The sequence below is a fragment of the Mesoplodon densirostris genome, chromosome 7 (assembly GCF_025265405.1).
Source record: "Mesoplodon densirostris isolate mMesDen1 chromosome 7, mMesDen1 primary haplotype, whole genome shotgun sequence".
In the NCBI taxonomy this organism is placed as follows: domain Eukaryota; kingdom Metazoa; phylum Chordata; class Mammalia; order Artiodactyla; family Ziphiidae; genus Mesoplodon; species Mesoplodon densirostris.
Window position 1 is genome coordinate 113671300 of NC_082667.1, and position 26809 is coordinate 113698108.

Here is a 26809-nt window from a genome sequence, read left to right on the forward strand (position 1 = left end):
GAGAGACAGAGAGAGAGAGAGAGAGACCCACCTAAGAAGGTAATTTCAGAAGTGACATCCCATCACTTCTGCGTTATGCTATTTATCGGTCAGATCAACCCCAGTACAGTGTGGGAGGGAATTAGAAGATGGGTGTGAACACCAGGATGCAGAGATCATTGGGGCTGTCTAGGGCCTGACTACTACATAGGACTAGCAGACACCTGTGCTGCTAGAGTCGTCAGGGAGCTAGAAACTTCACCTGGGGGGTCTGCTCTCCAGCTCTAAAGATACTGTTACAGGTTTCTCAACTAGTACCTTTGATATAAGGTTCAAGTCTCTCTAAATGGCTTACAAGGCCCTTGACCGTCTACTCCGTCCCCATCACCAATACCTCCAGTCTCATTGTCAGCCCTTTCTCTCCAGTGACCCCAAATCCCAGCTCTAGGAACGATTTGTTTTCATTTCTCTGTGCCCATGGACTAGGAATTTTTCTCCAACAAGCACATTTGTGTCTCACAACCCAGTTTAAACGTGCCATCCTTTGTGAAATCTTCCTAGGCCACTCCCCAGAAAGAGGAAGCCCCTCCCAGCACCCCAGAATCACTCTGCGTGCACCTCTACACGGCACCGACACAGCCCACTTTTGGCAAGTATTGCTTGAGTGCCTTCTCTGTGCTGTGCTGGGGCTGGCATATAGCAGAAAGCAAAACAGACACAGTTCCTGCCCCACGGAGATTTACATTGCCGCAGAGACCAAGGGACCGCAAATAAGCAAGGAAGTGTGGAGTGTGTTGGAAGTTGACAAGTGCTACGGACAAAAACAAAGTGGGATAGAGTGTTCACGGCCATTCATCTTGCAGTTGTTTGCGTCCATTTCCATACAAGGCTGTAAGCTCCTTGAGGGCAGGGACCAGCAATATGTCGATCTTGCATCTCCACTGCTTGCACCGTGGGCGTGTGGTAGAGGCTTGCTGAATAATTAATGTCCTTTTGATGGACAGGAGCTGAAAAGTGCCTGAGAGAGACAGGATCAGACCCCCAGCAAGCTTCTGCAGACGCCAGGAAGACTGACTGGGGGAGGAAAACAAGAAGATACATTTATTTTGAAGATTAAAGACTGACTCCCTACATATCCCTATGTTCTATAGACAGGGATGAGAGGAATGTGAATTTAAATAAAGACGAGTCTGTATATAATGATGCAGTTATTAGGCTGCATTTGGCAATGCGTCCCCTGACATCAAGTTTTAAAAGAGGCCTTTTCAAACACTAAATTACCCTTTGGGTCTGCCGGCTCTAATGATACATAAAGTGAAAGTCCACCTCATTACCATCAGATTTGTGGAGTGGGTTAACATTTGCTGGACTAACCAGTTCTGGATGCTGAGGAATGAAAGCTACTAGACGACAGAGTGGGATGGAGAATCAGGGGCCGGAGCCACATTTGCAACCAAGTTCATCACACAGGGGTCGATGAGCCCTTGCTTCAAATCACTGGGGACTCAGATCCTTCCACATTCTTACAACAGGGCAGCCTGGGGATGCCTTTGGCTCGGGCAGCTCCAAAGTACTAGTCTATCTGGAGGCAGGGCTGGGAGAATGAGCTGGCGTGGAAGGGGTGCTGTGAGATGCCTTGGTGACTTGAGAGAGTGGGCTTCCCGGGAACCTTGCCCAGCAGTCCGGCCCCTGGCGGGACGTACCTCTGCTGCTTGTCCATCAGGCCCAGGAGCGGGGAGTGCTGGCCTCTGTGGTGTGTTCCTTCATGAGGCAGGGGAAGGGCTGGGACAAAGGAGTGGTTGCCTGGGTATGATGCTCCCCTGCCCGCTGTGAAGGCCCCGAGGGGTGTGAGCCCTGTGACAAAGATGTGGGACCAACCAGTCTTGCAGCAGATGGTGCCCAGGCCTGTGTGAGCCAGGAGGAAAGGAGAGTGAAGGAGAAACTCCCACAGGCCTGACCTCTGCTCACCCTGAGAGCCCAAGCAGAATGGGCTGGTCAGAGGGCCTGCCGAGAGGGAAGAACATTTCAGGAAAGCATCTCTTTGAATTATAAGTGCCCTGGTTGGGGTGCTGGTGGAGGAAGACAGTGACTTGGATACATAATCAGTTGACAGCTAATCGAGGACAGGAGTGTGTGTTCACCAGATCATTCTAGAACATGGAGGTGGCTGTGTTTCCCAGTAGTGGGAGCCTGGACCCAGAGTCACACAGGCCTGGATTCAAAGTAGAGGTGAAAGTGGTCAGGTGGTTTAAGCACTTGGTTTTCGTTTTCATCATCTACAAATTAAAATAATAATAATAATAAATTTTTTAAATAATAAAAATACCACCCACTGTTATAGGGTTGTGGTGTGTAAAAGTTAAGAGAAAAAAACATATACAAACTGCCAGGGACGTAGCAACATCCAGCAGATACTGGTTTTCCCTCTTTCCCTAAATCCTGAGAGAGGCATCTTCCTCACATCAAATAATTCCTTCTCTCCCTTCCTCCCTCCTTGCCTTCTTTCCTTCCTCCCAACTCGCCAGCTAGAATTCATACATCACTTAGCACATAAGAAGTGATGTATTGATTGCACAGAACATTCTAGGAAAAGCATTGGAATATACTGAACAGCGTATTGGTAGTAAAGGATCTGTTTTTTAGTTTTAATCCCTCAACGCATCAGCGGCGTGTCCTTGAGTTGACTTGATCTTTCTGGGCTTCTTACTACCCATCTATAAAATGGGAATGCTAATATTTTACTGTTATCCTCTAGATTATTAAAAGGTGCAAATGAGATAAGATGTGTGAAAGTGCTTTGTAAACTCTAAAAGAAGACCCATTTTTCCATTAAAAATTATTTTTAATTGTGGTAAGATACACATAACATGAAATTTACCATATCAATCATCTGTAAGTGTAGAGCTTGGCGGTATTAAGTACATTTACAGTGTTTTGCAACCATTACCACCATCCATCTCCAGAACTCTTTTCGTATTGCAGAACTGAAACTCTGTACCCATTAAATAATCACTCCCCATTTCCCTCCTCCCCTAGCCTCTGGCGACCACCTTTCTACTTTCTGTCTTTATGAATTTGGACACTCTAGATACCTCATGTAAGTGGAATCATATAGTACTTGTCTTTTTGTGTCTGGCTTCTTTCCCTTAGCATGATGTCCTCACGGTTCATCCATGTTGTGGCATGTCTTCGAATTTCATTCCTTTTTAAGGCTGACCAATATTCCATCATATGTCTACACCACATTCTGCTTATCCATTCATCTGTTGATGGACACCTGAGTTGCTGCCATGTTTTAGCTATTGTGAATAACACTGCTATGAACGTGGGTATACAAATATCTCTTTGAGACCCTGCTTTCAATTCTCTTGAATATATACCCAGGCGTGGAATTGCTGGGTATGGTATGGTAACTCTATTTTTAACCTTTTGAGGACCCACCGTACTATTTTCCATAGCAGCTGCAGCATTTTACATTCCCTCCAGCAGCACACAAGGGTTCCAGTTTCTCTGCATCCTTGCTAACACCTGTTATTTTTTGTTTTTGTTTTTTGGGGATTTTGTTTTTGTTTTTGATAATGGCCATCCAAATGAATGTGAGGTAAAAAAGAAGACACAGTGTTAGTGATTTATATAAGTAATTGATTTAATTATAGCTCACCTCATTCAAAACAGAAAAGAGAGAGGGATTCTAAACCAATTTATTAAGATGAGGACGCTGCCCTGGAAGAAGTCATGGTTTAGAAGGAAACTGAGGCTCTCACACCAATATGTGTACTGTAGGTCACTTACAGATGGTGTCCGAGTGATGATTGGACAGGGGGAGTGGTCCATTTACCTGGGGTGATAACCGAAGGGAGGTGTGAGACTGTTTTTGAACCAGACCTTGAAGAATGTCTGAGATTTTGATACACAGAGATTGCAGAGGAGGGATAGACTTGTGGGTCGTCTCCTCATGAAAATAACATGGTTGAAGGCAGGTCTCAGAAGCAGTCAAGTTTGTTCAGAGAATGCTACTCAAAGTGTGGTCCCTGGATTAGCAGCATCAGCAGATCCTGGTAATTTGTTAGAACTGAAAATTCTTGGACACCTCCCCAGACCTGTACTGAGTCAGAAACTCTGGGAATGGGACCAGGCAGTCTGTGTTGTAATATCCTTTGGGGGAGACGGATGCACACTCAGCTGTGTACAGGAGTAGAAGCAGATTGAGGCTGGTGGGGTGGGTTAGGGGTTAGATTATGAAGCCTAGAGTTAGGTTAGGGAGTTGGGCTCTGTTTACAACCATCTGGTGACTGCCCATTGCAACTGGAATAAAATTAAACTTCTCATCCTGACCCAGGAGGCATACGACGCCTCTGCCCCCCTCTTCCTCCTTCCTCCTTCCTCCTTCCCAGCATTCACTACACTCCAGCCACTGCCCTCCAATGCCTGCCAAGCTCTTTCTTGTCCCTTCAACTTGGAATCTTCTTTCCTCTCCCCGATGGCTTCTTCCTCTTCATTATTTCGGTCTCGGCTCAGATGATGCCTCTTTGCAGATACACCTTCCCTGACCACCCCCATCATCCTCTCCTGAGACCCTATTTTTTTCTTTACAGCACTTCTCACTATCGGAAATTATCCTACATTTCTTCCTTAACATGTTCACTGTCTGCCTTCCCCGACTAGAGCATAAGATCCTCGAGTTTGCGTCTTGGCCCCGTTCACCAGTCTATTTCCAGTGCTTAGAACAAAACCTGACACATAGTGAGTATCCAGTATTATTTTTGTATTCAGTAGATACTGGGATACTCTTAAGTGGTTTTGAATAGTGAAGTGACCCCCTCAAAGTGGGGCCCTGGGGGAATTCCTCTTCCAGATTTACGTAGAGGGTTGGCGGAAGAGCAAGACTCTGAAAGGAGGGACAGCTCTCAGGGACCAGAGTGGACTTGTGAAATGATGATGGTCTAAACCAGTGGTTCTCACCTGGGGGCAGTTTTCCTCCCCCCCCCCACCCCGGGACACCTGGCAATATCTGGAGGCATTTAGGGTTGTCACAACTGGGGAGGGTGCTCCTGGCATTTAGTGGGTAGAGGCCAGGGATGCTGCTAAGCTTTGTACAATGCCCAGGCTAGCTAGCCCCCTCTAACGAAGAATTACCAGGCTCAAATGTCAGTAGCGCCAAGGTTGAGAAACCCTGCTCTAAACTAAGGTGGCAGTTGTGGGGATGGAGAGAAAAAAACAGGAGTGAATATTTTCTATTCCGCAGGGTAAGATTTTGTCGCCATCTGTGCCTACCGTTGTGACTTTAAATCTTTTTAGCAACAGACTCCGAAGACCCCAAGAATGGGAAATCCCTCTGGGGACAAGCACATGCTCCGTTTCTCCTCCCTCCTGTTTTTCACTGTCTCCCGCTCTGTCTTGCTAATCCTGTGTCTCTTTTTCCTCCCCTTTTCTTCCCCTCCTCCTCTTTCTTCTCTTGTTCCTCTTTCCCTTGCTCTTGCCTTTTCTTCTTCCTTTCTCCTGCTTTCTCTCCTTTCTCTCTCATTAAACTGCTCATTATAAAGATTTGAAGTTTACTGGGTTATGGTCTCAGTCCTTAATTTTTAAAGTGGGTAATTGCTTGGTCTACACTAAATTAAATTTACTAGCTTTTTACTTCTGTGGCATATGGCATCAGAATGGGACTGCTTTTTATCTCTTGCAGGTTAGTGCTACTTCTTTTCCTTTGTCTTTCTACGCATTTTAAATATGCTGACAACAGCCGCTGAGCATCTCTTTCAGCCCAAAACAGCTCATTAGGGAACTAAGCCAGTCAGTGTCAAGTTGCCCAGAAAAACAAGACGTGGTCTGCTGGGTTCTGGTATAGAACTTGAGCAGATTCTCCGCACCTTGGAGAGCTCCCCTCCCCATCCTGGACTGCTCCTCTGGGCTCCACGTGGCCAGGACCATTGTTCTTCCCTGAAGGGGCCACCCCAAGCCCTCACTGTCCCTCCACAAAGCCCAGCACACATGATTCCCCAGGGACACCCTGAGGTGCCCATGGATACCAGCTAACAAGTGAGTTAGTCTCCAAGAGAAATATGGTGCATGATATGGGTTTTTGAGGGAAGAGAGACCCAAGAGGTGTTGGTTTTGGTGAAGTGTCACAAAGGATGTTTCGACTTGTGCAGATTCTGAGGGAGGCAGGGTGACAGGGAGGTGCCAGCCTCAGGGAGGCTGAAGAGGCAGTGAGTCAGCGTTCCTCCCTACATTCTAGATGTGGACTCCACGAGGACTTTGTCTCCCCAGCACATAGAACAGGGACTGTCCTCCCCGATCAGAAACACTCATTACAATGTGACCTAGAATTTTGACACATGTTCTTGGTATGAATCTCCTCCCTTCCACCTTAGGAAAACAACACAAAAGAGAAGATGACATTATCTGAATATTTTTCAAATAAATTGGTGAATGAGTATTCAACAGAGCACTTCTCCCATGTGGGGCCCTAGCTTAGACGCTCTAACCCCATGTCCTCCTGGATAAATTTCTCTATCCTGTTCTGACTTTTTCCCAGGGGAATGATGACAGTGAACGAGAAGATCTCTTACTTGTGCTTTGATCTCCTGGGAAGAGAGACAGATAACTCCAAGGTGGAAACAATCAAAGTAATGGCCCTTCAGATTTTTCTAGCCATATTCTTGCAAAGAACTCAAAGCAGTTCTTATCTGTCCTTATCTCTCACTTGCTTGGGTGGAAGAGAGATTAGCATCAACCAAATGTGTCAGACTTCTAGCTCCCATGTAATTGCCATTTCTGATTGGAGCTGACAAGCTCCTGCATTGTGGATTCAGGTGGGCAGACTCTCATTTATCACAGCTTTGGGTAAAATGTAGAGATAAGAACCCCTCAGTGGGATTATGGCTTAGGATCTCCCTCCCTAGAGTCAGGGAAGGAGCATGGAACAATGGTGACATCATGTGATGGAAATGGACAGGTGAGTCACAGACAGCATGGAGCAGTGGTGACAGAGGAGCATGGAGTCTGTGGGTGGCACCTGCCAGCTGCCCAGCTGAGCTCACCGTTCAGAGTCTGCCCAGCACATCGCTTGTGCTCTCTGCCCTCCTTCGCTGCCCCCATCACCAACTCCCCAGCTAATCAATGAGTCTTTAGAACAGGGGCCAGGGCTGCTTCATGCCTCTATGTCTTGGGTTCTCAAATGCATCTACCCCACTAGTGCCTGGCGTCAGATAGGTGTTCAGTAAGGGCTCATCAAATGGAATCCCCCACCCCACCCCACCACTGTGAAGTTGACCTGGGCTCAGTCTCCTCTGGAGAAAAAGCAGACCTTGCCTGGCATCCTTGTACAAGCTAGATCCACTAAGTTTCTCAGCATCCCCCGTTGCTCTCCAGCCCTCTGCCTTCAGTCCGCTCTATCCCATAACTTGGCCGGCAGGCTGTCACCAGCAGCTGTTACCGAAGACAAACGGGCAACTCCAGCCCACTCTTTCTGTCCCCCTGCCTGGCTGTGTGCAGAGAGAGAACCTTGAGTGTGGCAGTGCGGGGCACTGCCCTGCCACAGTCGTGCAACTGGTCCAGCCGGAACTGGCCAGGGGAACTGCCGCAGACCTGTGACCACGTGAACACAAGGGGACTCTCCTTCCCCAAAGACAACCCAGAGGGAAGTGGCAAGATGCAGGGAGAGAAAGGAAGAGCTTGGGGTTAACTGGGAATATCAGTAGGGTGTGCAGAGACCTTACAGAGGCTTTTATTCATACATTTTTTCCCGGGAGGTCATCTCCTTTTATTAACCGTGGGAGTATGAAGGATTAAGGAATGGACCAGAGGCGAATCGTGTTTGGAATATGTGACAACTAACGCGCATTAGGATCGAGTCTTTTAACGAGTTTGGAAGGCACATACGCCTCATGTTTGACTGGATCTGTGCTCAGTGAGATGGAGGACACCGGCAAAGAGGAGACGGGGTTCCCAGCCCAGAGGGCAGTCACGCGGTACCAGGACGCAGCCCTCCGCACCACTGTGTGCAGACCCCAGTGCCCGTCATCCCTCGGATGCTTCCCCCTTGCTGCTCTGTGCTGCCTCCTCCACTCGGACACCCCCTCCTGACCTCCCTCCACGTCCATGTCAGCTTGACACGGAGCCCCAGTTCTGCTGAGATGTCAAGCCCATCACACAGCCCCCCTCCACTTGCTAGAACCCAAACCTGTCAGGCGCAGTGCTTCCCTTCCGGCCATCTCCAGAGGCAACTGTTCACTCAGAAGAGAGGCAGGTGTAATTACCTGCTTCCCCCTTACCATTGTTCCCCAGGACGAGCCTCTGCTCACCTAGTAGCCTGCCTTTCTCCTCTGTGGCTTTGGTTCCTGGCTCACAGCCTTCCTCTCATCCTACCTTGGCTCTCGCCCTGGTCATCCTCAGTGCCCCTGGATCCTTCCCTCCCGTGCCACTGCCTTGGGGATCCTCGAGGTCCTCCCTTCCAGTGACCTTCTCCCTCTCCACGTCACTGTCTAAACCGCACTCTGGATTGTGGCAACTCTTAGTCCTCTTCTGCCTCTAAAACCTTAATTTCAAAATCCCGCAGTCTGAAAACAGCATCCTCTGCCCCTAGCTCTTACCATCTTGCTCTCAATGCTTTCCCGTATGTTCACAATCCAAGTGCCCCACGTGTTCCTCAGCCCCTCTGGGCCAAATCATTTGGACAACTTTTCATGGGTTTCACTGGCTTTCCCATCAAGTGGAAGACCACGGCCCGTCACCCCACTAATGCTCCTGTAAGAGCCTTCAATTCCTTTGTCCCCTCGTCCTGCCCACCCACCTAACAACTCCTACTCTTGACACTTCTGATGTCTACCTGCCCTGCTCTTGTCCATGCCCCGAGGCTGCTTGCAGAAACACACCAACATTCTTCATTTCAACTGGGCCCAAACAGAAATACATTTACATCTCAGAGCACCTATTCTAAGCTTTCACCTGAAACTACCCATCCCTTCTTTGTCACTCTTGCTCAGAAAGTGATTATCTTCCCTCTTTTCCGAGGAAGTAGAAGCTCAAGCTCAGTCTCTCTCAATGCCCCCACCCCCCAAATCTATCTAAAGCTCCATCTATTAGAATTAGGTAGACTTGTGCTGTCCAATATGGTAGCCGGTGGCCACGGAGCCCTTGCGGCGTGGCTAGTCTGGATTGAGATGTGTTGTAAGTATAAAATACACCCTGGATTTTGAGGCTTTAGTATGAAATCAAGAATACAAAATATCTCAGTGATTTTTATATTTATTAGAAATTAAAATAGTAATATTTGGAATTTTTGGTTAAATGAAATATATTATTAAAATTAATTTCATGATTTCACCTGTTTGTTTTTACTTTTTCAACATGGTTACTGGAAAATTTAAAGCTGCATGTGTGGCTTGCATTATATTTCTATTGGATGGCACTGAGTTAGAATTTAGGCTGAGCTATAATAACAAGGAGGCCTGAAAATGAAGTAGCTCAAAGATGGAAGGGTCTTAGAGGTAGGTAGTGGTCCAAGGCTGGTGGGGGGTGTTAGAGGCAGAAGCAGCATTGCCATCATCAACATGTAGTTTCCTCATGTTCCTGTTGCCACCATTTGAGCCAGCAAGAAAGGGAAGGAGAGTCCAGGGCAAGATGGCCTGGATGTGCCACGGTTGCATCCACTCATACTGACGGCTGGAATTCAGCTCTGGCCTCCCCCAGCTGCAGAGGACACTGGGAAATGAATCTGTAGTTGGGTCTCCAGGGGTCCAGGTAACACCGGGGTGGTCTGTTGTTAAAAGGGAGAAAAGGAGAGGGCACCAGGGGGACAGTGAGCACTCTCGGCCCCGCCTCCTTCCCCCTTCCCCGCTGTCCCCCCTCCCAGCCCAGGTGAACCTGTAACCTGTGCCTCAGGCTCTTTGTTGACCAGCCTTTTTGCAGGACTTGCTTCAGAAAGTGGCCCCTGTCTTCTGACATCATCAGCTTCTCCCTCCCCTTCGGCGCCTTCTTCTGAGCCCCTCTCATGTGAATTAAAGACCCTCCCTTGGGCAATGTGCTTCACTCCACCTCTTGCCCTGATCGCTCTCCTTTTCTTGAAGACAAGCTGCTTGACTCCAGTCACTTCTCAGCTACTTCTCACCGGCGGCCACCTAAACACTGCCCTCACCTCTCCCCGGGAACAACTCTTGCTGGTATCGCCAGTGACCTCCTGATTGCCAGGATCTCATTCTGTGCTTATTCTACTTGACGTCCATCCTCCTTCCCTCCTCTATCCCAACCACTCTGACGACTGTGTCTCTTGCATCAGCTTCTCTTCCTCCACACTCTCCCCAGATGTTGAGTCCCTTGGTCCTAGCCCTGTCCCTCCCCTCTCCTTACTCTTCACCTTATGCCGGATCCAAATTGACACCACCACCCTAACCCCGAGGTCTCCCAGGACTGTGTCTGCAGCCTGGACGGTTCTCAGGAAAGCCAGGCCAGCAACTTTGCTGCTCAACAGAGTACCCCGACCTTAATGAATACTACCCCAAACTCATCATTCCTACCCTTCTCCAGAAACAAAAGAGAACAACCTTCCTCTCCCCTTACTCTTCATCTGAGTCAGCGATGTCACCATCTAAATGAGAAGTGAAGCCACAGCCCTTCTTCTCTCCTCCCAGCCCTCCTCCCAGCTGCCCCTCTTGATTCCACCTCCTGAATCTCGCTTGAATCTGCCCCACGTCTTTGACCCTCATCGTCCTGCCCCTCAGTACCTGCCTCATTTCACTTTCCTGGGCTACTAACGTCACCCCCAAACTGATCTTCCCAGCTCCCATTTCAACTCTTGCCAATATATCTACTACGATGTGAGAGTGATAACCCTAAAATGCGAATATGACATCATTGTCTGTGGAAAATCCTCCTGTTGTTTTGTCTCAATTCCCTGGCGTGATACACAAGGTCCTTCATGCTCAGGCTCCTGTCCTCCTGTCCAGCCTCCCCTGCCAGGGGCTCGGGCCCCTCATGCCCGCTGAACCAGTCAACCCAGGCTTCCTCATGCCTTTGGGGGCTCCCCACACGGGGACACACTTCGTTGCCCTGCCTCTCCAGGGAAACTCACCTGCCTCCTTCAAGGTTGCGTCTTCTGTGAACCTGGCACAGTGCCTGGTAGTTAGTAGGTCTCACCACGTGTGTGTTGGATAAATGTATGAGGTCTTTCCTAAAACTTCCCTCCATCACCCGGAAGAGGTTGGTTTTCCTTTATCTGTACTTCCTTAGAAATCTGTGATTCTCTCTATGGAACCACTGACTTCATTATACAATAAAGGTCTGTCTCTCCCAGCACCCCTGACAACTCCCAGGAGGGGCCAAAGGTTTGAGAGCCAAGGACCTGGTCTCAGTTGTCTGTGAGTCCCCAGCACAGTGAGCACCTGAGTGACTTATGGCTGGAGTGTAGTATGATTTTGTCAATCACATACCATATTGGGTTGTGGCCCCTTGCGTTTATGGTCCTATCTTATCCTTTTCTATATACCTAGTACATTGCTTAAGATAGGCATTTAATAGGTGTTTGATGAATTTATCAAGGGATGATTGATTGAATGGATGCATTACTTATATCAGTTACAAAGCACAGATTACGTGCTTGATGAATGATGCAGATAATAAGCGCTTTGGGGGATTTGAAGAGGGCAAAATCAGCCGGGCTAGAGCAGTCTAGCGCTTGCCAGGGGCAGAGTGGGAGTGGGCAGGAGACTGGGGCATCATTTAGGTAGGATTTAGATGTGGATAAAGAAAAGCTAAGAGGGCTTCCTGGTGGCACAGTGGTTGAGAGTCCGCCTGCCGATGCAGGGGACACGGGTTCGTGCCCCGGTCCGGGAGGATCCCACATGCCGCGGAGCGGCTGGGCCCGTGAGCCATGGCCACTGAGCCTGCACATCCGGAGCCTGTGCTCCGCAACGGGAGAGGCCACATCAGTGAGAGGCCTGCGTACCGCAAAAAAAAGAAAAGAAAAGAAAAGAAAAAACCTAAGAGCTTTCCAGGAAGAAGAGACCACCCGGAGAAAAGACACAGGGCAGAGTGACAGCAAGGACTGCCTAGGTGTTAACTAGGCGGTCAAAGAATTTAGTAGAATGTGAGCCTGGAAAGGCAAGTGGGGACCAGATTGTGCAGGGGGTAGGGGCCAGGCAGGTGAATCTGCAGTGTGGAGTAGCTGGATGAGTGCAGGAGAGACTGGAGGCAGGTAACAGGTTAGGGGAATTGCAGGAGAGAGGCGGGCTGGCGGCAGTGGGGACAGAAAGAAAGCAGTGGATGGGAAGCAAATCCCTTAGGGGTCCTTAGTGACTGAGCAGGTAGAGTGGCTGAAGGATGGGGGCCGTGCAAGACAGCTCTGACATGGATAGCATGTGGGAAACTGCTGCTACTAATTGCAGTGGGGAAGTCAGAGAGACCCCCCAGCATTCTATGAAAAATAAAGGGTTACATCTGGGACATGGAGTTTGGAAGGATCTCCAAGGGGATGTTTTCCTTTAGCAGCCAGAAACAGGAGTCTAATGTGGAGATGAGAAACTGAGCTTGGAGATAGAGATTCTGGGGTTATCTGCATAAAGCTGATAGTTGAAAATTAATCAGTTCTTCAAGGGGAGAAAGTGCACATGAAGAGAAAATGAACGGAGGACTGAATCCAGAGTGTGAGATCTGGGGAACACGGACAACTAGGGTTATATAGAAGGGAAGGGAGCTAGGGAAGGGGGTTGGGGTGAAGGTGCTCAGAATGAAAATCAAAATAGTGTCGTATCACGGGTGTCAAAAGATGACGCCAAGAAAAAGGTTCCAGTCACAGGTGCTTCAGAGAGCTTCAAAACTCTGAAAACCAAGGAAGGAGAACCGTGGTGATTTCTGAGGGTGAATCCAGAGGTGGTGGAGGCTCGGGATAGAGAAGATGCAGAGGAATTGGAGGCAGTAGGTGTAGACCACAGAGTTTAAGATGCTTCATTTGCTGGGGGGTAGGGGGAGGGGAGGGAGAAGGTAGGAAGGAGCCAGAGGAATAGTAATGTTTTTCTCATAAAAGCATGTTTTAAAAATTGAGGTAACAAAGAAGATGTGGCACATATATACAATGGAATATTACTCAGCCATAAAAAGGAACAAAATTGAGTTGTTTGTAGTGAGGTGGATGGACCTAGAGTCTGTCATACAGAGTGAAGTAAGTCAGAAAGAGAAAAACAAATACCATATGCTAACACGTATATATGGAATTAAAAAGAAAAATGGTTCTGAAGAACCTAGGGGCAGGACAGGAATAAAGACACAGACCTACTAGAGAATGGAGTTGAGGACATGGGGAGGGGGAAGGGTAAGCTGGGACAAAGTGAGAGAGTGGCATGGACATATATACACTACCAAACGTAAAATAGATAGCTAGTGGGAAGCAGCCGCATAGCACAGGGAGATCAGCTCTGTGCTTTGTGACCACATAGAGGGGTGGGCTAGGGAGGGTGGGAGGGAGACACAAGAGGGAGGAGATATGGGGATGTATGTATATGTATAGCTGATTCACTTTGTTATAAAGCAGAAACTAACACACCGTTGTAAAGCAATTATACGCCAATAAAGATGTTAAAAAAAAACCTGAGGGATAACTTATAGACAATAAACTGCGTACAGTTTGAAGTGTAAAATTTGATAAGTTTTGCCATACGTACACCTGTAAATACCATTACCACAACCAAGATAGAGAATTTTTTCATCACCCAAAAAGTTTCCTGGTGTCACGTTTTCATTCCTCACTCTGCTCCTTCCTGCCCCAGCCCCAGGCAACTACTGATCTGCTTTCTGCACTACAGATTAGTTTGTATTTTCTAGAAATATATAAAAATGGAAACATACAGTATGTTGTCTTTGTTGTCTGACTTCTTTCATTCTGTTTTGTTGCTGAGTAGTATTTCATTATATGGAGAGACCACAGTTTCTTTATTCATTCACCTGTTGATGGTTGTTTCCAGTCTTTGACTGCTCTGGATCAAGTAATTATGAACATTTGTCTACATATTTTCGTGTAGACACATGCTTTCTTTTCTTTTGGATACATACCTGGGAGTGGAATGGCTGAATTATACAGTAGATGTATGTTTAACTTCTCAAGAAACTGACAGATGGTTTTCTGAGTGGTCATACCCCATTTACAGCCCCATCAGTAGCATATGAGAGTTCCAGTTCCTCCTCACCAACTTGGTATGGTTGAGCTTTTAAGTGTTAGCTATGCTAATGGGTTTCTGACAATATCCCATTAGGGTTTTACTTTGTATTTCCCCAATGATTAATGCTATTGAGCATATTTCACAGATTACTTGCTGCCTATATAACCTCTTTGTTGAAGCATCTGTTCAAATCTTTTGCCCATCTTTAAAAATTGGGTTGTTTGATTTCTTATTGTTGAGTCTTGAGAGCTCTTTGTATATTCTGGATACAAGTCTTTTTCAGGTATATGCTTTGCATATAATATTTTCTCCCAGTCTGTGGCTTATCTTTTCATTCTACTAACAGTGTCTTTGAAGAGCAGACATTTAAAATCTTGATGAAGTCCAGTTTGTCAATTTTTAATTTCATGCGTTTTGCTTCTGGTGTCATCACATCTAAGAAATCTTTTTCTAACTCAAGGTCACAAAGATTTTCTTCTAGAAGTTTTATAATTCTAAGTCTACGATCCACTTTGCATTAATTTTTGTATATAGTGTGAGACAGAGTTTATTCCGTATATCGCATAAAACGGGGTTTGAAGTTTTTTTAAAACACATGGATATCTAGTTGTTGCAGCATTATTTGTTGAAAAGCTCATTTTTTTTCACTGCACCTTTGTTGTCAAATTTGTCCATATATGTGTGGGTCAGAATAGTAATTTTGATGGAAGAATAGAAGTCAGCATAAAATTCCTCAAAAGCCAAAACAAATTTGGCTTTAACACTGATAAAGTGTTATCAGGCGAAGCGCCAGGCACTGGGGACAGAATAAATGAAAGAGTGAAAGTTAAAGACTAAACCAATAATTAGAGTATAAGATGCATGGGATTCTATGAATATACGTAGCTGGGGCACTTGATCAACCTTTGTGTTCAGAGGGGACTTCCAGAAGGAGGGGAGGTCTGAGCTGAGAATTCCTTCTGAGTAGGAGTGAGCAAAGGTGAGGACACAGGGGGAGGAGATTGAGCTAAAGTATTCGGCACACAGTAGCACTATGTGTGTGTGTGTGTGTGTGTGCGCACGTGCACCTTAGATGGTACTATAGGAGTTAGGTGGTTCAGTGTTTATAGAAGCTGGAGACAGATGAGCAGAGAAGCAGAATATAAGATTCAAAAGCTAGAGCCAGCTCTTGTCTGCCATATCAAGTAATTCATTTATTTGGAGATTGGAAGCTAAAAGTGAGGGTTTGTACCTTAAAGGGATCACTCTGGCAGCTGTGTGTGGGAGTGATTGTGGAGTGCTGGGTGGTGGTTAAAACTCTGGTGACACAACACTGTAAAACAACTGTACTTCAATTAAAACAAATAAATAAAAATCAAAACATTAAAAACAAAAAGTAAAAAGTGAGAGTTATGAGGTCGCAGTGAAATCGCTGAAATGAAAGGAGTGAACTAGAACAGCAGTGTTGAGACCAGAGAGAAAGGAGTGATTTGAGAAATCTTGAGGAGGGAAAATCAGAAGCAACCAGGAGGTGAGGAATTGGGCTGAGGCCATGATGCCTGGGTAGCTGGTACTGCTGTTAACTAAACTCAGGGATATAACAGGGAGAATACAGAAGAGAAGAGGGTGGGTTTAGTCTGGGTTTTACTAAATTTGGGATCCTCGTCAGACATTTGCATGGGGGATCATCAGGCAGGTGGACGGACATAAGTCAAGTACCCCCATGGAGGTGGCTGTGAGCGAGATCATTTAGGAAGCCCCTGGGAGTGAGGTGAGAAGAGGGCTCTGCACAGCCCCTTGGGGTTCCCTGGTATTTAAAGGTCAGTCAGGAGAAGTGTACCTTGAGAGAATGGGCAGAGAAGTAGGAGGAAAGTCCCAGCGGTGTCGTGCCATGGAAGCCACAGAAGCTGAGGGTCCCGGGCACAAAAGAGCACCGGGGACCCTCAGCTGCAAAGAGAACCCAGGAGGTGACCTGATGACGTGGTCTAGTGGCTCATGGGCTGGACCAAGGCTGCCGTTAAGAGCTGGGTGATCTTGGGCAAATTGCTTAACCGGCCTCTTTCTCAGTGTTCTCACCTATAAAATGGGACAGTAAGCTGCAGGGTTGTGTGAGGATTAAATGAGGTGATACACACGATGTTCTTTGAACAGCACGTGGCAGATACAGTCATGCCAGCCCGGGACGTAATAAGACAAGGAATCAAATGTGTCCACCAGTTTTGCAAAAATGGGCTATTGAAGGTTATTTGCCTTGTGTGTACAGTTTGAGTGGGTGGTGGGGACAGAGGGAGAGTCCAGGGTGGGATGAGGTAGAGTTAGAAAACGTTGATCCCTCACTGGAGAAGCCTGACCCGAGTTGCAGGTGGGGTAAAGGGAGGGCCGGAGGGACATGCTTGGTCCGTGTGGTCAGTGGAGGGTCCCGATGGGAGGGGAGGGCTCTGGCCATGTTTTAGTGGAGGGGAATGAGTGGGTCTGGGACAGACACTGAACATAAAGGAGGGCAGGGAGGCGTGGTGAGGCAGAGAGCCAGGCCTGGGGACCTCCTCTCACAGGACCCCCCTCATCTGAGCGCAGTGGAAAGGGGTCGGGGCACAAAGCTGAGGCAGTTCACCGAGAGCGTCCTCGGTGTAGCCAGCCCGTGGGCTGAGGGTGGGGAGGTGAGAGTGGGCAGTGGCTAGAGGTGAAGGTCCACGGTGTGGCCTGAACTGTACACCATCCCTCCCCACCCAGATTCATCTGTTAGCATCCCAACACCCAGGACCTCAGGATGTGACTGTATTTGCAAGCAGGGTCTCTAAAGAGGTAATTAAGTTAAAGTGAGGTCGTATGAGTTGAGTGTGCCATAGGCGAACATTACCGATATCTTTCTAAGCAGAGGAGATTAGGACACAGACATGCACAGTGGAAAGACCTCGTGAAGACACCAGAGGAAGACGGCCATCTGCAAGCCAAGGAGAGAGGCCTCAGAATAAAAGCAAACCTGCTGACACCTTGGTCAGTTTCCATTGTTTAAGCCACCCCGTCCATGGTGCTTTGTTATGGCAGGCCCCAGCAAACAGATACTCTGTAATGTCAGAGGACAAGGATATGATGCGTGTTGCCCCCCAGGTGAGGGGGAGAGTGTGAGTTTGCCGTGGGAGCAGCCTGCACCGTGGTGAGGTTGCCTCCAGCAAGATGACTGGGACCAACAGGGGTGAAACGAGGGACACTGGGAGGATACAGGTGAGTGAGATGCCCAGTGAGTGATGGTGAGGGGCTGGGACCCCAGGGAGCAAGCAGCCCGCGGCTTGGCTTGGGAGCAAAGCCAACTGATTCCCTGGAGGCTCACATCGCCTCTTGTGAGCATGGGGCTCTAACAGGCGCGTTATAGATACTGTCTATAAAGACTCTCCAGTAAAACCTCTTTATTCCTGCCCTTAAAGAGGTAAGAGTTATCGAAGTGCTTTGAAATCTTCAGCAGTGGGACTCTGGAAGGACCAAGGGATTAAGGAGGCTGATTCTCCATCTGAGGGGTCACTTGTGGGCTGCTGAGAAATTGTGGAGGGAAGGCAAGCCCCATTCTGATGGACACAGGTGAGCAGAGAGCAGGAAAGCCCCCAAACCTGGGAAAGAGGGGTCTGCACAGGTCCTCTGCCCTGCAGGCCTGGGCATAGGAGCTGCCCTCAGTCCACGCCTAGTCTAATGCCTACTGCACCAGGCACAGTGTCTGCTCCTGGCTGTAGGGCATGAGAATACAGTGGCCTTACATTATTTATTCACTCAATACCATTCATTAAGGGCTCAATGCGTAAGTATCTGGGATTGCACAGTTGCAGAGATGAATAAGGCACGGCCCTCGCCCTCAGGGAGCCAGCTGTCCAGGGGAGAGAAGATGGACAAATAGGCATAATAAATAATAGAAAGTCAGAAGTGCTTACTGTCTGAGGACAAGTACAGAGAAGTTTCTGTGAGTGTTCTAAGAAGGGGGAATTGATGTGGGACGGGGAATCTGGGGAGTTTCAAAGGAAGGAGGGATCGCTCTGGGCTTTTAAGGTACAAGCTAGATGAGGAAACTCACATAGAAATGGAAAGATAAATACCCCTCCAAGGCAGTGCATGGAAATCCAAGGAGAGCACTGGGCTGGGGAGTCAGGGGAGACTTCTTGGAAGAGGTGGTCTGAGGTGTGCCTTGTAGGGAGAGGGGAACAAGAGGCAGGGCCAGTGTCAGTAGAGGCATGGAGGAGGGAATATAACCCGTCAACCCAGGTCCTAGTTCAGAGGCGCTGTCCCTAGAGGGATGGAAGGTGTGCCACGGGTAGAAAGGTGTGGAGGGCCTGATGCCATCCTGGAGGCTCGATTGGGACCAACCCTTCAGACCGTGGGGAGGCTTCAGCGGTCTGAGCAGGTCAGTGATCACACATCCTCCCCTGGGTGGTCATGGCCATGACCACTAGGGGTGAGTAAGAAAGCACCCCAGTGGGCAGCCCCAGCCTGCCAGCCCTGGGGGAGGCGTCCTCTCCAGAGTAGACATAGGCATGGGCCCAGAACATGGAGGGACACTTGGGTGGAGGTGGGCAGAGTCAACAGGCCGCCCTTTCTTTGGCACGAGCCTTAGAACTCAGAGACGTCCCAGCAGAGGGTAAAGCACTTGGCTCATGGGGAGAAAAGCCAAGGGAAATGTGAGGGCTCGTGGCTCCCCGTGCGGGAAGGAGTCATGAGTCCATGTGGGTTTGAAGAGTCATTGCAGAGTCCCCATGGCTGGAAAGGGGGCAGACCCTGGTCCCTAAACACGTCTCCCCATCTCAGCCTGGGCTTTGTTGCAGAGCCAGATCACCCCCAGCCCCGATCAGCCTCGCTGTGGCTGCAAGTTGACTTGTCTGCAGGGGTGGAGGATGTGCCAGATGACGTGGCTCCTCCTTAGGCAGCGGCTGGGGACTCAGCATCCTGGCCCAGCCCGACAGCCAGGCCTGGGGATGAAGGTTAGGAGCAGCGGCTACACATTCAGTCCTGTGCCAGCTTCTCTCCTTCACCCCTGGGCCCCGCAGGTGAGAGCTGGACAGCAGGGATGCTGCTCGGTGATGCCTGCTGGGGACATGTCCCTCTGATGTCCCTGGAGGGCCTGAGCCTGTACCTCATCCTTACTGCCCCAGCCCTGGAATCTGGCTCCTGTTGTCATCCTAATTATTCTGATCCCAGTATGCTTGATGCCAGCCAACCACCCAGTTGAGGCTGTTCCCAGCCAGAAATTAATTATTGTCTAAAACCTAATGAAAAAGTGGTGCCCAGAATGGCATGGGGGCTGGGAAGGGAGGGAGGGCGGGACTGTGGATCTTGGTGAGCTGGTGAGCACCTGCCAGATACCTCTAAAGGCAGAGTCCTGAGTGCTGAGCACCGAGGGGACCTCGTGTGCCCCTTAGTGTATCATTCCCACATTCTCTCTTCCCTGCCATCCCCTCTCCCCACCCCCGGCCATGATCCCTCTGTCTCAAAGTGTGTCTGGTGACGCTCTGTGAGTTTATTGTGTGGTGTCACATGGTTGGCTGGTGTCCTGCATGTGAGGGTTTATATTAATTAGCACACTGTCTTTGTCAGCTTGAGCTGTCATAATAAAATACCACAGGCTGGGTGGCTTCAACAAGGGGCCTTTATTTCTCAAGTTCTGGAGGCTAAAAGTCTGCTGTCATTGTGCTTCAGGGTCAGTTCCTAGTGACAGCCTGCTTCCTGCCTTGGGGGTGGAAGAAAGTGGGAGGGAACCTTCTCTGTTGTCTCTTCTTCTAAGGACGCCAATTCCAAGCGATCAGAGCCCAGCACTTATAACCTCATTTAACCTTTATTACCTCTTAAATGTCCTATCTCTCTAAATGCACACATTAGAGATTTAACAAAGGAATTTTGGGGGGACATAATTCAGTCCATAGCACACACCATTTTTTTTTAATTGAAGTATAGTTGGTTTACAATGTTGTGTTAATTTCTGGTGTACAGCAAAGTGATTCCGTTTTATATATATTTATTTCCATTATGGTTTATTACAAGATAGTGAATATAGTTCACCGTGCTATACATACAGTAGGACCTTGTAGTTTATCTATTTTATAGAAAGTCATTTGTATCTGCTAATCCTAAGCTTCCAGTTTATCCCTCCCCACTTTGGGAGGTGATTGAGCTTAGGGGAGGTCCTGAAGGTGAGACCCCAGTGCCCTTTTCAGAGTGACCAGAGAGCTTGATCTCCCTCTCTCTGCCATGTGAGGACATCGGGAGAAGACAGCCATCTGCAAACCAGGAGGCAGGACCTCCCTGGAACCCAATTATGCTGGCACCCTGATCTACTCCCCAGCCTCCAGAACCGTGAGAAATAAATACCACCCGCTCTATGGTGGTATTTCTTATAGCAGGGTGAGCTGCCTAAGACACACCTACCTAGCCTACTCCCTTCTCGGCAGCAAACCCCTGGGAAGATGAATTTCATTAGAAGGAATATGACCTGTGGTTAAGGATGCAGGCTCCACATGAAACTGACCTGGGATCCCCTCCCTCCTCTACACTCACCAGCCCTGTGAACGAGGGCGGGTCACTTGACCTCTGTGAACTCTGTTTTCTCATCTCCAAGTGAGGATGACACAGATAAACACCCTTATCTCACAGAGTTGTCGCAGACAGTAAGTGAGACTAGGTAAGTCCCCTAGGACTTACCCTGACGTTGTCACTGGATAAATGTGTACCTATTAACATGAGGCTAGTATCCCATGGGCCCGGGGCCTCTTTCCTGTGACTCGTGCAGGATGGCACTGCCAATTCCCGACACTTTAGATGTCTCTTTTCCATGCTCCAGGGCTGGGCTAATGGTTTCTATTATATTTTTAACAGTGAAACTTTTTTTTTTTCCCACACATGTCTTTTGGAGAACTCCGATATCTAAAACGGATGGATGTGGAGTTGTGCTGGTTGAAATTGGTGTGGGGCTAGAGACCTCCCTTCAGCCTTCCCCTCTGCTTCTTGGAACCCAGGAACCCAGGGGCCCTCCAAGGAACACCATTTGAGAATCACTCCTCTGGGCTGCCCCACTTCCCTTCTATTCCCAAAGTCTTCCTTTCCTGGGACGGCACAGTGTAATTGTTCACATTGCTGCTTCCTAAGTAATAATCTCATTCTGGTCTTGCTTCCCTAAGGCGACCTGGGTAGGAATTTTAGGTGTCTCTGGGCTCTTCAGTCATACATTTACTGGTCCTTTGTCCATCCCCTCAGGGGGCTAATCCTATTAGGTGTGCATGGACTTTGCTACTTAACTCACAGAAGCCTACTTTATTGCCTAGTTCTTGGGATGCACCTCTGTGGCCCCATGTATGGCCAACCCGTGTAAATGAAATCTAATTTCTATTGTTCAGGAAGGCTATGCCTATAAATAAATCCACAAATCAGAAAAAAAGTGCTTTGTCATATTCTGTGTCCTGGTTTTGGTTTGGAAAATGGGTCACAGCAGATATGGGAACCTGATACAGAAAAGATGGCATAGAAACTGGGTCTCTGTCCATACCAGCCACAGAGATTCAAGGGCCACATGTCAGTGAAATCTATTCAGTTTGATTCTCTGTGTTGCTCTTCTGCAGCTTCAACCTCTGCAAGATAAGTTTGATCTTTATTTTTGTAGCAGCTTTATTGATATATAATTCATATACCACACAATTCACCCATTTAAAGTATACAATTCAGTGTGTTTTAGTATATTCACAGAGTTGTGCAACCATCTCCATGATCAATTTCAGGACATTTCTGTCATCCCCCAGAAAACACTATGTGCATTAGTGGTCACTCTCCATTTCTCTCCAACTTCCTCACTCGCCACCACCACTGCTACTGGACCACAGCTAATCTACTTTCTGTCTCTATTTGCCTATTCTGGACATTTCATATGAATGGTATCTTTCAACACAGGATCTTTTGTGCCTGGCTTCTTCAACTGAGCATAATGTTTTCAGGGTTCATCCATGTTATGGCATACATCAGTACTTTATTCCATTTTATTTTTGAGTAATATTGCATTGTATAGATATACTAAATTTTTGTTCATCCACTCATCAGTAGATGGACGTTTGGGTTTTCCCACTTTTTGGCTATTATGAATAATGCTGCTTGGAACATTTGTATACAATTTTTTTTTATTATTTAGACAGAGTAACTTTATTTTTAGGACATATTTTATTTTTATTTTTTTAATTTGAAGTATAGTTGATTTACAGTATAGTGTTAGTTTCAAGCATACAGCATAGCGATTCTGTTATATATATATATATTCTTTTTCAGATTCTTTTCCCTTATAGCTTATTACAAACTAATGAGTATAGTTCTCTGTGCTATACAGGAGGTCCTTGTTGGTTATCTATTTTATATATAGCAGTGTGTATATGTTAATCCCAACCTCCTCATTTATCCCTTCACCCACACTCCTGTGTACAAGTTTTTGTGCAGAGATTTTCAATTGTGTAACTTCCTCTACCAAGAGAATGAATGATATCAATGGCTAGATTTACTGAGTGTTTGCTGTGCAGCAGATACTGTGCTGAGCGCTTCACATGCATTATCCATGTCATCTTCACTGGAGCCCAAAGAAGAGGCTCTCTCCCCATTTTACAAGTGAGGCAACAGAGGCCCCATAGCTAAGACGGGGCGGGGCTGGGATTTGAACTCAGGTTAACACGTATCCTTAATACTGCTTCCAGAAGGTGGGCAGCTCTTGGTACCACACCACTCCAACCATTCACACGGATTGTCACACTGATTGAATTTTGATGGTGTGCCACTTATATGCATTGTCTTACTGGATTCTCACACCAGCTCCCATGAGGTTGTCTTACTATTCCCCATGCTCAGTGAGGACAGACGTTCATAGAAACTACGTAGCTCATTAGGTGACACGTGTCATCGGTGGACAACCGGCATTCAGCAGGGTCCTGCAGCGGCTCCTTGATACCACAGGTCTTCCTCTCAAACCTGGCCTTCTTCAACCCTAAGTCACCTCAAGGAGAGTTTCTCATATGCCCAGAATACCATTTTCCAAAGACTGTTGCCATCTCCCTCCCTTTGCACACGTGTGCCCATGTGTGCAGGTAAACCTAGATCCAAGGGTATCGCTCTGCCTGAGCCTGAGGACCTCTTCCAGGTAGGGCCCCTGGTGGCCTGCCATGGCATTACAGTGTCCCTGAGGTGACTAGCCACACTAGAGTTCGCCGCTACACCTGGCTACAAACCTAGACCCTTAGCCCGCAGGGGACTTGCTTTGGGGACAGTTCTGAGGATGGCAGGGTGGAGGTGGAAGGCGGCACGGGGGGGAGACTGGAGCAGAAGGAGGCGCAACGGTAGAGGGTACCAACTGTGTCCATGTGGTTGCCTGCCCACAGCTGCTATCCTGGATGACCCCATGGAGTGCAGCAGAGGGGAGCGGCTGTCCATCACCCTGGCCAAGAACCGCATCAACCGTGCTCCCGAGAGGCTGGGCAAGGCCAAGGTCGAAGTGGACATCTTTGAGCTTCTCAGAGACAGCGAGTACGAGACTGCAGAAACCAGTACGTAGCATGGGCAGGGCTTCCCTTGCTGGCGGAGGAGGGGCTGGTGGTGTGAGCCGCACCCATCGCCGGGCCTGTGATGTAGATATTCCCAAGAGAGGAAGAGAAACATGCACCAGGAAGCCCTATAGGGCTTAGTCTGGACAAGATCCCAGGTTTTGTTGCAAATCATGTGTGGAGTAGAATCAAGACAGGGAATTCATTCATTCCTTCATTTACCCATTCATTCATTCCTTCATATATTGATTCATTCATCTCCTGGACATTTTGTACACAGATCCCTGAATGAAACCTTATATGGGATTAAGAAAGGAGAGATTCAGCCAGCCCCAGGGAAGCATAGTCATGGTACATCTGCTTCCTGTCTTGCTTTCTTTTACTGAGGGCAGTGTTATGGGAAGAAGCTGAGACTTGGGCTGGACATTAGCCACTCACTCTGTGGGTAACCTTGGACAAGTCAGTGATTCTGTTTAACCTCAGTTTCTTCGTCTGTAAAATGGGAACACTAAGGTCTACTTTGCAAATCTTGCAAGTCATTGTGAGATTTAAGTGACTTGCAATATAGGAAAATCCTCTGTGAGTTGCAGTGCTTTACATTCATACTCAGTTGGTCACTCCAGTCACACGTATGGAGCCCCTGCCATGTGCTGGGCACTGCTTTTAATTTTCCCAACAGCCAGAGAGTTAAGTGTTATTATTCCCATTTTACTAAAGAAACTGAGGCTCAAAGACATTGCATAACTTGCCCAACCCCAGAGCTAGTCAATGGCTGAACAAGTCCTGAACCCTGAACTTGCATCACGACCCTGCAAGTCTAGTGTCCCATCCACTCCACCTCCCCTGCACTTCTCTGGTGTGTGGCTGGTATTACTTTGATGACTTTACAGGATGAGCTTCCAGGTTAGTGGGGTGGTGGCTTGTAGCTAAGCTGGAAATGAAGAACTACAGTTCAGAGGGAAGGAGGGGGAGACCCTCAGCCCAGAGAGATGATGGCCTCCATTCCCTAAGGCTCTGGAGCCCCATCTCCTCCCTTTCTAGCCCATTTCAACATTTAATGATGCTCAATGGAAAAACCAAACCAAACTAAAGAGCAACTTGCTTAAATATACATGTCAGACATCTGGTCTTCTGCCTGTGGGTCCAGGGGTGCTCTCATCTGGGTTATTAATATTGCAAGAGAAGAAACCCATTTACACTGGCTTAAGTACAATTGGTAGGATATTGTATGGATCCAAAGAGAGAAGGACGGGAGGAAGGCAGTGGCTCTCTGTCTGTCTCACAGCGTCTTTAGTGCTCTTGTTGTATTGGATCCATGCTCTTCCCTCTCTGCTACTTTGACTTCCCTGGTTTATTCATCATGCCCGTAATGGCCATCCAGGCCCAGCTGGCAATTTGTTTATCCATTCAGGAAACTTTTATAGAGCATTTGCTCTATTTCAGGCCTGACTCAGGATATCATGCATTGGGAACAATGCAGAAAACAAGATAGACACAGTCCCTGCCCTCAGGTGGCTTACAGTCTCTCTTCAGTGTGCAGCTTCCCTCAGTGCCTCTTGGTTTGGATTTTCAAGGTAGAGGATCTGATTGGTCCTGTCTCACAAGCCACAGGCATTGACCAGATGACCTAAGAGCTACCCTTGGGGAGAAAGTCCACTCCTAAAGACTCAGGGTGGATTTCTATCACACAAAACAGGGTTGTTGAGGCCAACAGGATCTATGGACACAGATTCCTTCAGAAGAAGGCATGGTGGAACAGGTACCTGGAATCGTCATTCATTTATTCACTTGGTCAGTCAATAAATAAATATTTATTAAATGGGTGCCTGCTGTACTCTATCCTAGGCAATGGGGATTCAGCAGGGCACAGGTAGAAATTCTAGTTGTCATAGAGGTTAAATTCTAGTCCAACAAAAGGAAGATTCAGATTTCTTAGGATCTTCAAAATGAAAGCAGAAATACCAGCAATGACTTCTCATGAATCTCCTGGTCCTATCTGTATTGTAGTGTTTCTTTTTTGTCCATGAGGGCAGGTCGCAGACGGGGGTCCCGATTGCTAAATAGTTCTGTAGTCTATTCTTTGAAAAACCAGCTCCCCCTTCTTTTTCTTTGGTTCTTCAGGGTTTCCCTCGCAGGACAGAAAGCATGGATTGCCCACTGAGGGTGGGGGTCATTAGCAGATGTACATTTCTTCTCCCAATGACCCAGGCTTAGAGGAGTCAATGCATCTAAAATATTAAGCTGGATGAATCAGGGGAAGAAAGGAAACTGATATCTTTATTCCACATTACAGAGCTTTGGAACATCTTTCTAAGGCCCCTCTTTTGGGCACCAAGTATTTTACTATCACGTGGCCCTTGGTTCAGCTTTTACATCTCACTGTGTTTGAGGCATGATTAGCATTTGTTAGAAAAGAGGGCTTTGGGATCTTTCTACCCCAAAGGCTTTTCATCTAAAGCCTGAGCTGCTCTCTCCCGCAGTGGATTTTAAACACCACCCAGATAGTTCATAGAAAGCTTCCAGCCCCACTCGCTCTTTCCCTCCCACAGTAAGGGGGAGAGTGGGTGGTGGGTTACTGCGTTTAGCTCAAGTGGGTTGGGGCGGGACTGGGGGGTCAGTGGCGGGATGGGGGAATGAGATTAAAAGGAGGCAGTGTCCCCAGATGAAGGAGGAACAACAGCTCTGCGATCCCTACGTTGGGGAGACCGTGGTATAAAGAGTAGGAACATAGATTTTAGGATCAGACCAACCAAGTTTCCATCCTGGCTCTGCTGTTTACTATCTGTGTGACAGTGGACAGGCTGCTTAACCATTTCGTGCCTCCGTTTCCTCATTTGTAAAATGAGGTGATGGTAATAACACCTCCTAGGGTCATCCGGAGCAGGACACAAGACAGTGCAGGTGAGTTCATTAGCACCGTGCGCATACCAGGTAGTTAGTAAGTGGCAGCTATGGATTTCCTTGTTGGCTTTATTCTCTCACCAGCACCACCTCCCCCCCGCCTTGGAGCTGGCTTCCTCCCCCTCTGACCATCCTGTCTCTCTCCCTGTCTCAGAGCTCAGCCATCCCTACCTGGCAGCACCGTCTACCTCCCGGGCTCCTCTCACACCACCCGTCTTAATGTCAGGTGCCTCGTGGGGCCTCGATCATAATTGGATATTCCCCTCT

The 26809-nt window shown here is 47.9% G+C and overlaps 1 protein-coding gene across 1 annotated transcript in view; it reads left to right on the plus strand.

The window, feature by feature from the left end:
* The window catches only part of GRIK4 (glutamate ionotropic receptor kainate type subunit 4), a 311029-nt gene that overhangs the window by 114739 nt on the left and 169481 nt on the right, over positions 1 to 26809 (plus strand). Inside the window, exon 2 of the mRNA XM_060103224.1 lies at positions 23480 to 23644. Coding sequence (XP_059959207.1) covers positions 23480 to 23644 — 165 coding nt within the window. The remainder of the gene's footprint in view (positions 1 to 23479; positions 23645 to 26809) is intronic.